The 12,087-nt window shown below is 41.4% G+C and overlaps 1 protein-coding gene across 1 annotated transcript; it reads left to right on the top strand.

The window, feature by feature from the left end:
* Positions 1-74: 74 nt before the first annotated feature.
* On the top strand, positions 75-11,773 carry ezra (ezrin a). The gene is made up of 13 exons (XM_029460525.1): positions 75-409; positions 2,427-2,510; positions 3,398-3,493; positions 4,941-5,215; positions 5,794-5,877; positions 6,121-6,267; positions 6,797-6,893; positions 7,084-7,247; positions 7,693-7,823; positions 8,927-9,087; positions 9,552-9,644; positions 9,930-10,196; positions 11,448-11,773. The coding sequence occupies exons 1-13, from the start codon at positions 398-400 to the stop codon at positions 11,610-11,612; spliced, it is 1,776 nt and encodes a 591-aa protein (XP_029316385.1). The 5' UTR covers positions 75-397; the 3' UTR covers positions 11,613-11,773.
* The last annotated feature ends 314 nt before the right edge of the window (positions 11,774-12,087 follow it).

The raw sequence follows: 12,087 nt of genomic DNA, 5'->3' as shown, positions 1-12,087 counted from the left end.
GTGATCTCTTTATGACGGCTCATGATTCGCTCATGTCACCTCCAACAGTACGTCCGGGCCTATATAATCGTAAAAGCGCCGATCAAAGGTCATCAGTTCCGGTGAGACAGGTGATCGTCTTTAGGTGGAGCTGTGCGTCGTCTTGTCCTAGCCGGGTGGTCACACTGCAGGTAAGTCTGTCTGTTTGTGTGATTGTAACCAAGCTGAACCTCCCACGTCACTGAGAGCGATCTACAGCCGAGTTCAAAGGACACAAGCCCTGCCCTTGAGTCTGCCAGCCAGAGCGGAGCTGCGTTCTTTATCAGGTGGAGATTCTGCTGGGACTCGGCCACTGCAGCCTCGCTCAGCCTGGGAAACACTTTCTTCTGCTGGAGCTCCCCCACCATCCACAGCCAAGATGCCCAAAACAGTAAGACTCAGGATTTTGTTGACAAGATAATTAAATGCGTCACTGAAATGTGTCTTCCTGCTTTCATTTGAAAGGGTTGGTGGGTTTTTATATCCATCTGTTGAAATGTTTATGTGGAGAAAAACCGTTTGAGCTTAAAACTCATTTAACGATCAATCGTGTATTTTTAAAATAGTTTTAGTCACATCTTTGTGTTCTCTATGTGCAAGCCTGGGAGTTATTTCCAAGAGGCACCTTCCCTTCTTGACATTTACTCATTAACCAGACGCAGAGTTTGACCCATGCTGCACACATTCCTGGCTACTCAAAAGCTTTGTGGTCCCGACCGGGCCGTGTGTTGTCCGTGTGCTCGTACAGAACTCATAATAATCATGTTCCCTACCTGCGGTGACACTGGAGGGATTGTGTAAATGTCATGAGTGACTTTCACCAACAACCCATGACTGGACGGTTTTACTGCTTTGATTTAGCGAGTCAGTCCGCAATAATTAATTTTCCATCCAAAACCAAAGGAACACTAAGTCCTAAACGCCCTCCGAGTTACTGAAGTGTTCAGCATCAGTCTGTAGGACAACTGATAAGAAGGCAGCCTGTGCATTACGACTGCAGCTCTGCGTATATTGACTCTCCAAGGAGAAAGCCTCTCTCAAGAGGTCACGCTGACGTTAAACTCACTTGAAATCAAACACATTCATGAGTCATGGCTGCAGCTTTGCTCGTGTTCTGGAAAAAACTGTAGATACCAAAAAGTAGTGCAAGGTTGCAGAAAGATGTCAGTGGACTCCTGCTTCCATATCAGTGGTTTCAGTCTGTGTTTGAGAACAGGTCGGGCTGTGGTAAAAAAGAGTTAGGAAGTTATATCACGTATACGATCATGGAAAATGGAAACAGTTGAGTAACATGGTGGGGATTTCATTAATGGATGTTCAATTTTTGTTGCCCAATTTTCAGTGGGTTTATCTTTATGACGCCCAGGGTGTGCTTCAGTGTAACTTCATAAAATGATTGTGTAACTGCGACAAGCGTAGTTTGGCCTGCAGGCCGGAGTTGTGCAGTTATAATATGTTTGCTGTGGTGGAAGAAGTAAAAGAACTAAAACCACACTGTGAAAATACTCCACTACAAGTTAAAGGCCTGCATTTAAAACCTTACTGAAGTAAAACTGTTAGTATTATAAGCAAAAAGTACTTTAACTATCAAGTAAAAGGTACTTAATTATGAAAATAAATGAATAAATTAAAACATTTAAAAAGGAAAAGCAGCAGAACCTCCGTTTGAGAAGCTGGAACCTTGAAATATTTGACATTTTTGCACGAGAAATTACATAAACGACCATCAAAATAGTTGTTAATACATATTTTGTATAGTAGTTTGATTTGTAACATCATATTTTATAACTTTACGTTTCTGTATAGTAACTAAAGCTGTAATGTTTTAATTATTATATTTCCCCTTGAGATGTCGTGGAGTAGAAAGTAGCATGAAGTACCTCAAATGTGTACTTCAGTACTTCAGTACCTGAGTACATGTACTGAGCACAAAAAACAAACTGCTGGAATATAACTATTTGGAAAATATTTAGATTAATCAGATTCATGTGCCAGTTGTAGTTGTTATAAAAACGATTTGACTAACGATGGTAAAGTCTAAAGGCAACTTGGCAAGCAGGGAGTATTTTGATAATTGAATCGCCCTAAGGTCAACCTTGTGGCACCTCTCAAGGGTAGTCCAAAGTCTAATGAGATAGTGAGCAATTATGGTTTATGAATGACCGACTTCACAGCTCCACATTGAAGGCATCCTTCTCATGACTGACTTCATTATGTCTTTTATTTTGAAAAGCTTGTTTCATAACGTAACCGCGAAAAGCAAAAGTGCCCAAATTGTATCAGTGGAAACATCTTAATACTGTGTGTGTGTGTGTGTGTGTGTGTGTGTGTGTGTGTGTGTGTTTGTGTGTGTGTGTGTGTGTGTGTGAGAGAGATCCCATCATCACTAAATGACCTTTTTGCTGCAGGTCAACGTTCGCGTCACCACGATGGACGCAGAGCTGGAGTTTTCCTTCCACCCCAACACGACAGGGAAGCAGCTGTTTGACCAGGTCTGTGTGTTTCTGCATGAAGAAGAACGTACACATGTTTACGGGATTCATCATCGTTGTCTTAGTTTGGAACTTCAATCTCATTGGGTTCAACATAAAGTACAGTTGTGCAACAATATTTCTATATTTCCCAATGTAACTTCACAACACTAGTGGTTTTATATCAAAGATAAATCAAAGGGCACTCTTATTATTTGCATTATTTATTGATTATACTTTATTTAAATGTAACCTGGTGGTAAAAACTCATATTTTATCAAACAATAGTTGAAACAAGATAAATAAAATGCATTTTCTCTATAGAAAAGTGTAAAGTATGTGCAACTAATTACATATTTCTGTTAATATAAACTGCAAAACTCAAATGATGTTGACTTTCTCTGTTAATGTTAATGTTTCCTGTCGGGCTGCAACTAACGATTATTTTATGATCAATGAATCTGACCATTATTTCTAGATTAATCGTCTATGAAGGTCAGTGAAATGAAGAACTCAACGATGCACACACGGCCTCCCCTTCGCCTCGATAGTTTACTTATTGAAACACGCACCCAAAGCTAAATGATCACTAACTTGTAGAGAAAGGTGACATCATCGGCCGACAGTATGACGCCCTCTCTCCTCGGAAACCTTTGTACTTCTCAGGAAGGCAGCCCCGGAGTAAAGGCTTCCTGACGCTTTAAAGTATATTCACCACCTTCACTACAGTTCTGAGAAACATGATCAGAAGTTATAGTGACGCATAATCCTGCTTCGTGCTGTAACTCACATCCTGTCCGAAGGTTGCTTCTTCAGGAACAGCAGAAGCGAGAAGATGAAGGAAGAAGATCCTGTTTCATTGTACTTCCTGTCTCATCACGTCTCTGTCCGTCTCTCTTTGTGTTCAGGTTGCCAGGACCATCGGACTGCGGGAGATTTGGTACTTTGGGCTGCAGTTTGTCGACGCCAAAGGATTCATCACCTGGCTGAACTCTGAAAAGAAGGTAAATCTGTGGTTTCGATGCTCATTATACTCTGTCCTGCTGTTCCTAACGGCAACATATTCTATTTATTATTATTATTATTATTATTATTATTATTATTATTATTATTATTATTATTATTATTATTATTATTATTGGCTACTCCATCGTCCTTAAAGGGATAGGTCAAATGAAGTGTGGTTGTACGAGGTACAATGTTCTGCTGTGGACGGGGACAGCAGTAAAACGTATTTTAGATACCTTGAAAAATCAATATTAGTTTAAGTTTAAGCTACATTTAGAATATTTCCAGCACGTTACCTTGCTGTCAGACAGCCCTTTCCATGCTCTCTTCAAACACACCAGACTCCTTTGACAAAAACAGTAATTTAACCTCTCAGAACACAGGAGCTGCTGGTCTACCGCTGCCTCCATCTGTTAGTTAGTTTGTGTTAATGTGTTTTAAAGGGTTAGTTTAAATTCAGCGAAGTCACACAATAACACTAACTAACTAACTAACTAACCAGTGAAGGCAGCTGCAGACCAGCAGACGTGTTCTGCCATGTACAATGACTGTTTTTGTCAATGGAGTCTGGTGTCTTTGAAGAGATGGCTGTCTGACAGCAAGGAGGTGAACATATTCTACATTTAGGGTAAACTTAAAACTACAATAAGCCGATTTTAAACTGGAAGTTATTTAGCACCATTACTTATAAAAGAGTTGATATTGTTCTAATTATTTTTCATGCAGGATACAGTGAAGTGTATTTCTAACTTTAAGTGTATTTCACCCTCCCTGGCTGTTCTTCACAAACTCTAAACTGCAGCATGTGATGTTCAGGTGTTACGAGGTGTGACGTGTGTCCTCACAGTCCTCTTGTTACGGCTGGTAGATAATTAGTTATTATGATGTTGTTGTGTTTTTCTTTTCCCCTTAAACACAAATATGTAAATTCACTTGAGCTATTCTGCAATCTTTCCCAGTAACGCCTGCACGTACCCATGATTGGAAATAACTGCTCTACTCTATTTTACTGCAAAATATATTTTTTATCTTAATGTATATTTGCTACTGCACGGTAAATTAAACTCTTAATACATTCTAATATAAAATACGTTACACTTGAACTGTATTGTACTCTATCCTGCTTCCCTCTACTTGAAGGTATAATGTGTAACTTTTCCACATTAAATCTCTAAAGCGACGTTTGTTATATATTTTGTTGAGTTGTGTCCTGATATTATCCCATATTTTAGTCATGGGACGTCTGGATCTTAAGTTATCAGAGAAACAAGCTCAACAAACGTAAACAGAAGCCACAAAGTGTGATTTTAAGTCCCTCAGTGTTTCTGCTTTATGTTCCACTGTACTACGCCGTACTGAGATGGAAAACTGATATTTTCCTTCTCTACTTATACTTAATTTGGACACCTTGCTGTACTCTTCTATCACATCTGCTGTGCTCAGGTGATGGCCCAGGACGTGAAGAAGGAGACGCCCCTGCAGTTCAAGCTGAGGACCAAGTTTTACCCGGAGGACGTGTCCGAGGAGCTGGTCCAGGACGTCACCAGGAGGCTCTTCTTCCTGCAGGTGAAGGAGGACTGCCTGGGGGAGGACATCTACTGCCCTCCAGAGTCCGCTGTGCTGCTGGCCTCTTACGCCGTCCAGGCCAAGTACGGAGAGCAGGACAAGTCATCGTATCAACCGGGATACCTGTCCAACGAGCGGCTGCTGCCCAAGAGGTGAGTGCGAGTTGGTCGGAGTGTAAAACTTATCGTTTACAAACTCTCACAACTCGTGCAGAATAACACAAGTCTCATGTATCCAGTCGTCTGTATCTCAGCCTGTTTTAGCGAACATGCATGTGTTTTGGAAGTAGCGTGCATAAACTGGATTAATGAGGGTTTGTAAGTTTCATCTGGCAGCTACAGCAATAGTTCCCAATCTTTAGAAAGATTTCTCTTTCTGTTTTTATTTTATTAAATCATTTAGAGCCGATAATTACACATGAATCCACACGGAAACAAACTAAGTGAGAGGATCTGGAACAATGAATATAGTTGGGGCGGTATAAAGGTTAGTCACCAAATTCATAAAGAAATATTTTCAACGTTGCCATTTACTGATCTCCTTGAATGCATAAATTAGAAAACAAAAGAAAATCCTGCAAATGGTCCATGAAGTTCCCACAATGTCCTATTACGTACTCGCATCGCCAACAAGAGATGTAACAAGAAGAAGTGCAGCATGTGTTAGATTGAGCTGAGTTGGGAAACACAGACGCACTGTTTGCTTTGTGATATCTGGTCTCTCCCCTCAGAGTTCTGGAGCAACACAAGATGTCCAAGCAGCAGTGGGAGGAGAGGATCCAGGTGTGGCACGAGGAGCACCGGTCGATGCTGAAGTAAGACCTTCATGTTAATCTCTTCCTGTTATCTTCATCTTAAAGATATTTACTTTGTGTATTTTACCATCTTGGATTAAATAATAGTAATAATTTAAATGGAGCTGGTTGTGGGAGTCCAACCCTTCTTATAGTGTTAGTCTGAGAAACGCTTTTGTATCGGCTATTTGAGTAAAAGATGAATTCATAATTGAATAGGACATTATGTCATAAACTGATTCCATGTCTGATTCCCCTGAGCAGGGAGGAGGCCATGATCGAGTACCTGAAGATCGCTCAGGACCTGGAAATGTACGGCGTCAACTACTTTGAGATCAAGAACAAGAAGGGCTCCGACCTGTGGCTGGGGGTCGACGCTCTGGGACTGAACATCTACGAGAAGGACGACAGGTGAGTTAACGACTTAAAGGAACACTTTGTTGTGACTTCCTCTCCGCGTGTTACCTGGAGTTCTTCCTCTTCCTCCACGGTGAGCGAAGGATAAACACATCTGTTTACAAAGTCTCACACACCTCGTGCAGAATAATAAAGTCATTGATCCAGTCGAGGCTTCACACGCACACGACGTAATATTTAAAACACTTGGTCTGTTTTGTGTTTACAATATGACTCATCAGAACATTTCAATGGTGAATATGACACGATTGAAAACACTGGTTGTGCCGTACAGTCCTTTGTTCTTACAGTAACCGAACATCCTGAGTCGTGTTTATTGATTTGATGACTTACAGTTGTAGACGGGAGAGCAACACACGAGCGGTCATCGACCTCCGCTTTAAACCAAGTTTTAAATTGCACGTTTGACCGCAGCGCTGTTGTTTTTAAGAGGCCATTGACCGAATTCTCTTGATTCTACTACATGTTGCTCCGATACAACACAGTGCAAAGTGTCTGATCACACGTGTGTCCCCATCCTCAGGCTGACTCCCAAGATTGGATTCCCCTGGAGTGAAATTAGAAACATTTCTTTCAACGATAAGAAATTCATCATCAAGCCCATAGACAAGAAAGCTCCTGTAAGTATTTTGAGTGTGTTAATGTGTAAAGTTAGAGGCAGACCTGCACCATGAAGCAGCATCAGTGTGCTGCACATCTACAGGAACAAAGGGGTTCAAATCTTATCGTTTGTGTTGTGTAGCTGAAGCAGCTCAAAGCTTTTGGAAACACATGAAACCGTCTCTGACGTGACGTTTTCTTTTTCTCCAGGATTTCGTATTCTACGCTCCACGCCTGCGAGTCAACAAGCATATCCTGCAGCTGTGCATGGGCAACCACGATCTGTACATGCGCCGCCGCAAGACCGACAGCATCGAGGTTCAGCAGATGAAGGCTCAGGCCAAAGAGGAGAGGCTGCACAAGAAGATGGAGAGGTGGGAGGGATGTGTTGCTGTGACGTCTCCAAGTCAGACGTGCTCCATTGTTTTTCAGCGAAGGACCCTTACAGGATAAAAACTATTCCAGGGACCCCTCATGTATGGTCCTTGGAGTAATTTGACGTGTTGGAACAACACAAGAGAAATGTTTTAGAAGGATATGAGACATCTACTCAACAGAATCACCTCAATTAGCTGCAAGTAAACAAAATATCAAAGACGAATCAGGAGAAAAGCGGCGAATTTGAAGTGTTTGAGGCTGAATAAAACACGGTTTATTCAAAATAATACACCATTTTTTAGATTAGAATGTGATCTATCAACTGTTTTTGATTTAAAAATATAAATATGTGTTGAACTATGAAGCCTTTTGTAAACTTTGGCACACTTTGAGGATCACTGCTCTGCTGTGTTTGATGAGTTTTGTTGACGTGTTCTGCAGGGATCAGCGGGATAGTGAGAAGAAGAAGAGGGAGAACATCGAGAGAGAGAAGGCGGAGATGGAGAAAGAGAAGCAGGAGCTGATGGTGAAGCTCTACCAGTTTGAAGAGACGACCAAGAGAGCAGAGAAAGGTGACAGACGCTAAATCTGCCTGATTACAGAACGTACTGCTCATATTCTGCTGCAGAAGTAAATCAGCAGCATCATGTCTGTTGTGCTGTACTCTACGTTTCACACTGAAACACGCAGCATGGCTTTACTGCCCTCTTCTGTTCATCTGCTTGAAATACATCTCAGAGTTTTTCAAGTTACTTAAGAGCATGTTTGTATTTGTAGTGCAGCGTCCTGCACCAGAACATGGTGGCAGCTTGCATTCAGCTGCGAAGGAAATTATCTTTCTGCACAGAACCAAACTGTAACGAGCTGCAAGATGACCTGGTTTGGGAAACACTTTTGCTCATACGCTGTAAATCAGTGGTTCCCAACCTAAGTGTTCCAAAAGAGGTCCCTAAAAATCTAGAAGGGATAATGATATGATAAAAATGATGTAATATGATGGATTCTTTCTGACTTTTTGCTTATATTTTAGGCTTTGTTTCTTGTAATATACGACATATTCTACCTTCTGAGCCAAAAAGGTCATTAAAGGGATTGTTGTGATTTTGAAGTGTGGCTGTATGAGCTTCTTCTCCACAGTCAGTGTGTTTACCTGCAGTAGATGGGGGTCAGCACCCTCCAGCAGGAAGCTAAGAAGTGTGCAGCTGTGGAAAACACAACGTATTTTATACGTACATATGAGAAAAGCAATATTAGTTTAAGTGTACGTTACATTTAGAATATTTTTAGAGGTAAAATTAGTGTTTTTGTTAATGGACCCTGGTGTGTTAGAAGAGATCACAGATAACAGCAGAAGGGCTGTCTGACAGCAAGGTAAAGAGGTGGAAATATTCTAAATACAGCAAACACTTAAAGTGATGTTTTTATGTGTTTAAAACACGTCCACAGCAGAACATTGTTTAACTTCCTGTTTGTACAAACTGCATGTACTGCAGGTGATACTGACTGTGGAGAAGAAGCTCATACAGCCTCACTGTAAACATCTGAACTGTCCCTTTAAGATTTCTAAATGTAGTTCACATATTTCTAAATGCACCCGTATGCAGCAACAATCAAAGTCGTGCATTTTTCACCTTGTACAATAATGTTCTCGTGTCTCACTGACTTTGTCCTGCAGAGCTTCAGGAGCAGCTGGAGAGGGCCGTGAGGCTGGAGGAGGAGAGGAGGAGGGTGGAGCAGGAGGCGGCCCGGCTGGAGGCTGAGAGGATGGAGGCCATAATAGCCAAGGAGGAGCTGGCCAGGCAAGCTGAGGACCAGATAAGGAGCCAGGAGCAGCTGGTGAGTACACGGTGCAAGAAGTGCTCAAATCCTTCACGTGAGAAAACGTTGTGATAGAAAAACACTGATTACACATTAATCCTGCTCTCAGGATAAACACACATTAATCCTGCTCTCAGGATAAACACACATTAATCCTGCTCTCAGGATAAACACACATTAGCTGTTTTGGTTGCAGTTTGAACTAAAGCATCCTTTAGTTTGGGGGATTTCCTGGGAGTCAGTTTCTCTTACAGCGTGAGAAAATACTCTCTCACTTTAAAAAACTTGAGTGTAAGTTTATCTATTCATAAAATGCTGTTGTGGAGGTACTTTGTTTCACTTGAGTATTTGCATTTTCTGCTCCTTTAAACTTCAAATATTACACTTTGTACATCTATTTTATAACTTTATTTACGTTGCAGATTAGTCAGGTGTCAGTTTTGGCGTTTTTTAACGACACAGTCGGTGTGTTTCTCCCTCAGGCCGCAGACCTGGCCGAGTACAGCGCCAAGATCGCTGTGCTGGAGGAGATGCAGAAAGCCAAGGAGGAAGAGGCTGAGTCATGGCACAACAAGGTGAGTCCAACACGCGACCCGTCCTGGCTCTTTGAAGCCTCGGGGGTTACCTGGAAAATGTCAGAACATATCGTGTTACTCGTGTACGTGACAAAAAGTTAATCATTTATTAAATAACTCAAACGGACATTCGTTAAAAGACAAAGGAAGGTCGAAGTCGTCGTAAAAGATTTTTCAAAAGCAAAGTTAAGACCTAAGATCAGAGTCCAGATCTGCCGGATAGTTTCATCTGTCGTACTGATTCTTAACAACTGCAGAATAAACTCACCTCCCGTCTTGCTCCAGGCTATAGAAGTGGAGGAGAATCTGATTAAGACGAAGGAGGAGCTGCACTCGGTGATGAGTGCCACTCCCTCAGCTCCTGCTAAGGCTCATGCTTCCTCCTCCTCCTCCTCCTCCTCCTCCTCGGACAGCGAGAGCGACCACGAGCACAGTGAAGAGAACAGCACCTACAGCGCCGAGCTGCAGACGCAGGACATCAACGACCACCGCCAGGAGGAGGAGCGACTCACCGAGGCCGAGAAGAACCAGCGCCTGCAGAAACAGCTGCGGGTGAGTTCAGGGTCCCCGGATAAAACAGCTGCAGTTTGCATAAAAAACATCTTATTTTTAATATGCAGAGGGTTGATTGATTGTGAAAATGTACATGGAGCTGCTGTAATTAGGGATTTTGTCAGTTTTCGAGCTTGAAGCGTAGTTTAAACATCTCCTCCAGACATATAGAACACTATGCTTTCAATAATAATGAGTGTCTATAATATGGTTTTCCACAAAAAGGTTAATAGACCTCGTTAGTAATATTCTTACAACTACATCTACTCCTTCTCTTTTATCGAAAAACACAAATGTTTCCAAAGTTTAACTCCCAAACACAAGATGTCTCCTACTTTACTGAAACGTCCACTTTCAGTGTAAACTAGTTGTGACTGTCCGGAGCTTTTGTTTCTTGAGAACAAAGGAGGAAATCTTAGCTTTAAAAAAACACACAAGCGCACGTAGATTAACGATACTCAACAATCATACAAAGAGTCATTCACCCGAGACGGTCAGCCGACCAGGAAGTGATGCAGACACCACGCAGGTCTCAAGTGTGACGCCTCACGAGACAATAACTGACAGAGAAGAAGGTCAAGTGAAGCACACAAGACGTCTTGTACTGGAAACGATTGGATGTGAGAATATCTAAATGTAGATGCTTTACCATCTGTACAGCACGACACTCTCCGTCCGTACACACCTGCAGCAGGTGAAGTGAAACTGAGGAGGATCAGATGTCACAAAGACGTGTGACAAAGAGTATTATGGAGATGGATCCAGGATGTAGAGCAGCTTCCAGGTGTAACGCCTATAAATAATATGACTAATAATAATAACTAGGGCAATAAGACCATATATATCGTTTCTATCTCGATATATGCTGGACATATATTCATTTATCTTTCCTCTTCCATCTGTCAATGTTACACTAAAGATCTTAAAATGAGAAAGAACTTTTCATTTGATCAAGTATTTAATTCACACAGAAGTATACAAAAGCTTTACCTTGATGTTATTTCATACAGACTATTAATCCACTTAAATCCATTGAGTATCACGTATGTACATGTATCTCTCTGTATGTGGAGGTGGTTCAGTTACAGATACTTTTATACACTTATATTACTTCATCTATTATCTGATTGTATCCTGTTCTGTTGATGTGCATGTGAGATATGTTCTATTTGTATTTGTAACTAAGTAATAATGATATAAATGAAGTATAAAGTGTCTTTGCAGTTTACTAAGTGGACTCTCCTCCCACAGGCTCTGAGCTCGGAGCTGGCCGAAACCCGAGACGACAACAAGAAGACCCAGTACGACCTGCTGCACGCCGAGAACGTCCGAGTCGGCCGCGACAAGTACAAGACGCTGCGTCAGATCCGCCTGGGAAACACCAAGCAGAGGGTCGACGAGTTTGAGTCCTTGTAGGAGCCTCAGAAGTAGCCACACCTGATTTATCGAGACGCAGCTGATCGGTGTAAGATGAGTTTTATTTTATGGGTTTAACTTTTGCTTGTTTTGTTTTTCTCTGTACTGAAACATCTCCGGTGTTGTTTAGTCTCATTAAAACATTAAAACATTCCAACTGAGCAGAAAGCTTGTGTGTTCCTGATAAACTGTACGGACAAATTACACCAGTTATCACAAACGATCGACGCTTTGTCATTTGTTATTCTACCAAACTGAAACGCTTCATTTTAGATTTTTTGAATGATTGTCCAAAATTGCAATCAGTGATTTGTAGAACTGCAACTAACGATTATTTTTATTCATGTTCTGATTTTGTTTTGATTGCTACATCATTTCTCTTTGTGTTTGCTTGTTTTGTCCAAACAAAAGTCCAAACTACAGCTGCAAAGATTATTAGAATAGTTGTCAACTATTAAACTAATTTGATAAACGA

This window comes from Cottoperca gobio, chromosome 22, assembly GCF_900634415.1.
Source record: "Cottoperca gobio chromosome 22, fCotGob3.1, whole genome shotgun sequence".
Lineage (NCBI taxonomy): Eukaryota > Metazoa > Chordata > Actinopteri > Perciformes > Bovichtidae > Cottoperca > Cottoperca gobio.
The sequence above is the reverse complement of the archived record's forward strand: the minus strand, read 5'-3'. Positions and strand labels throughout refer to the sequence as shown.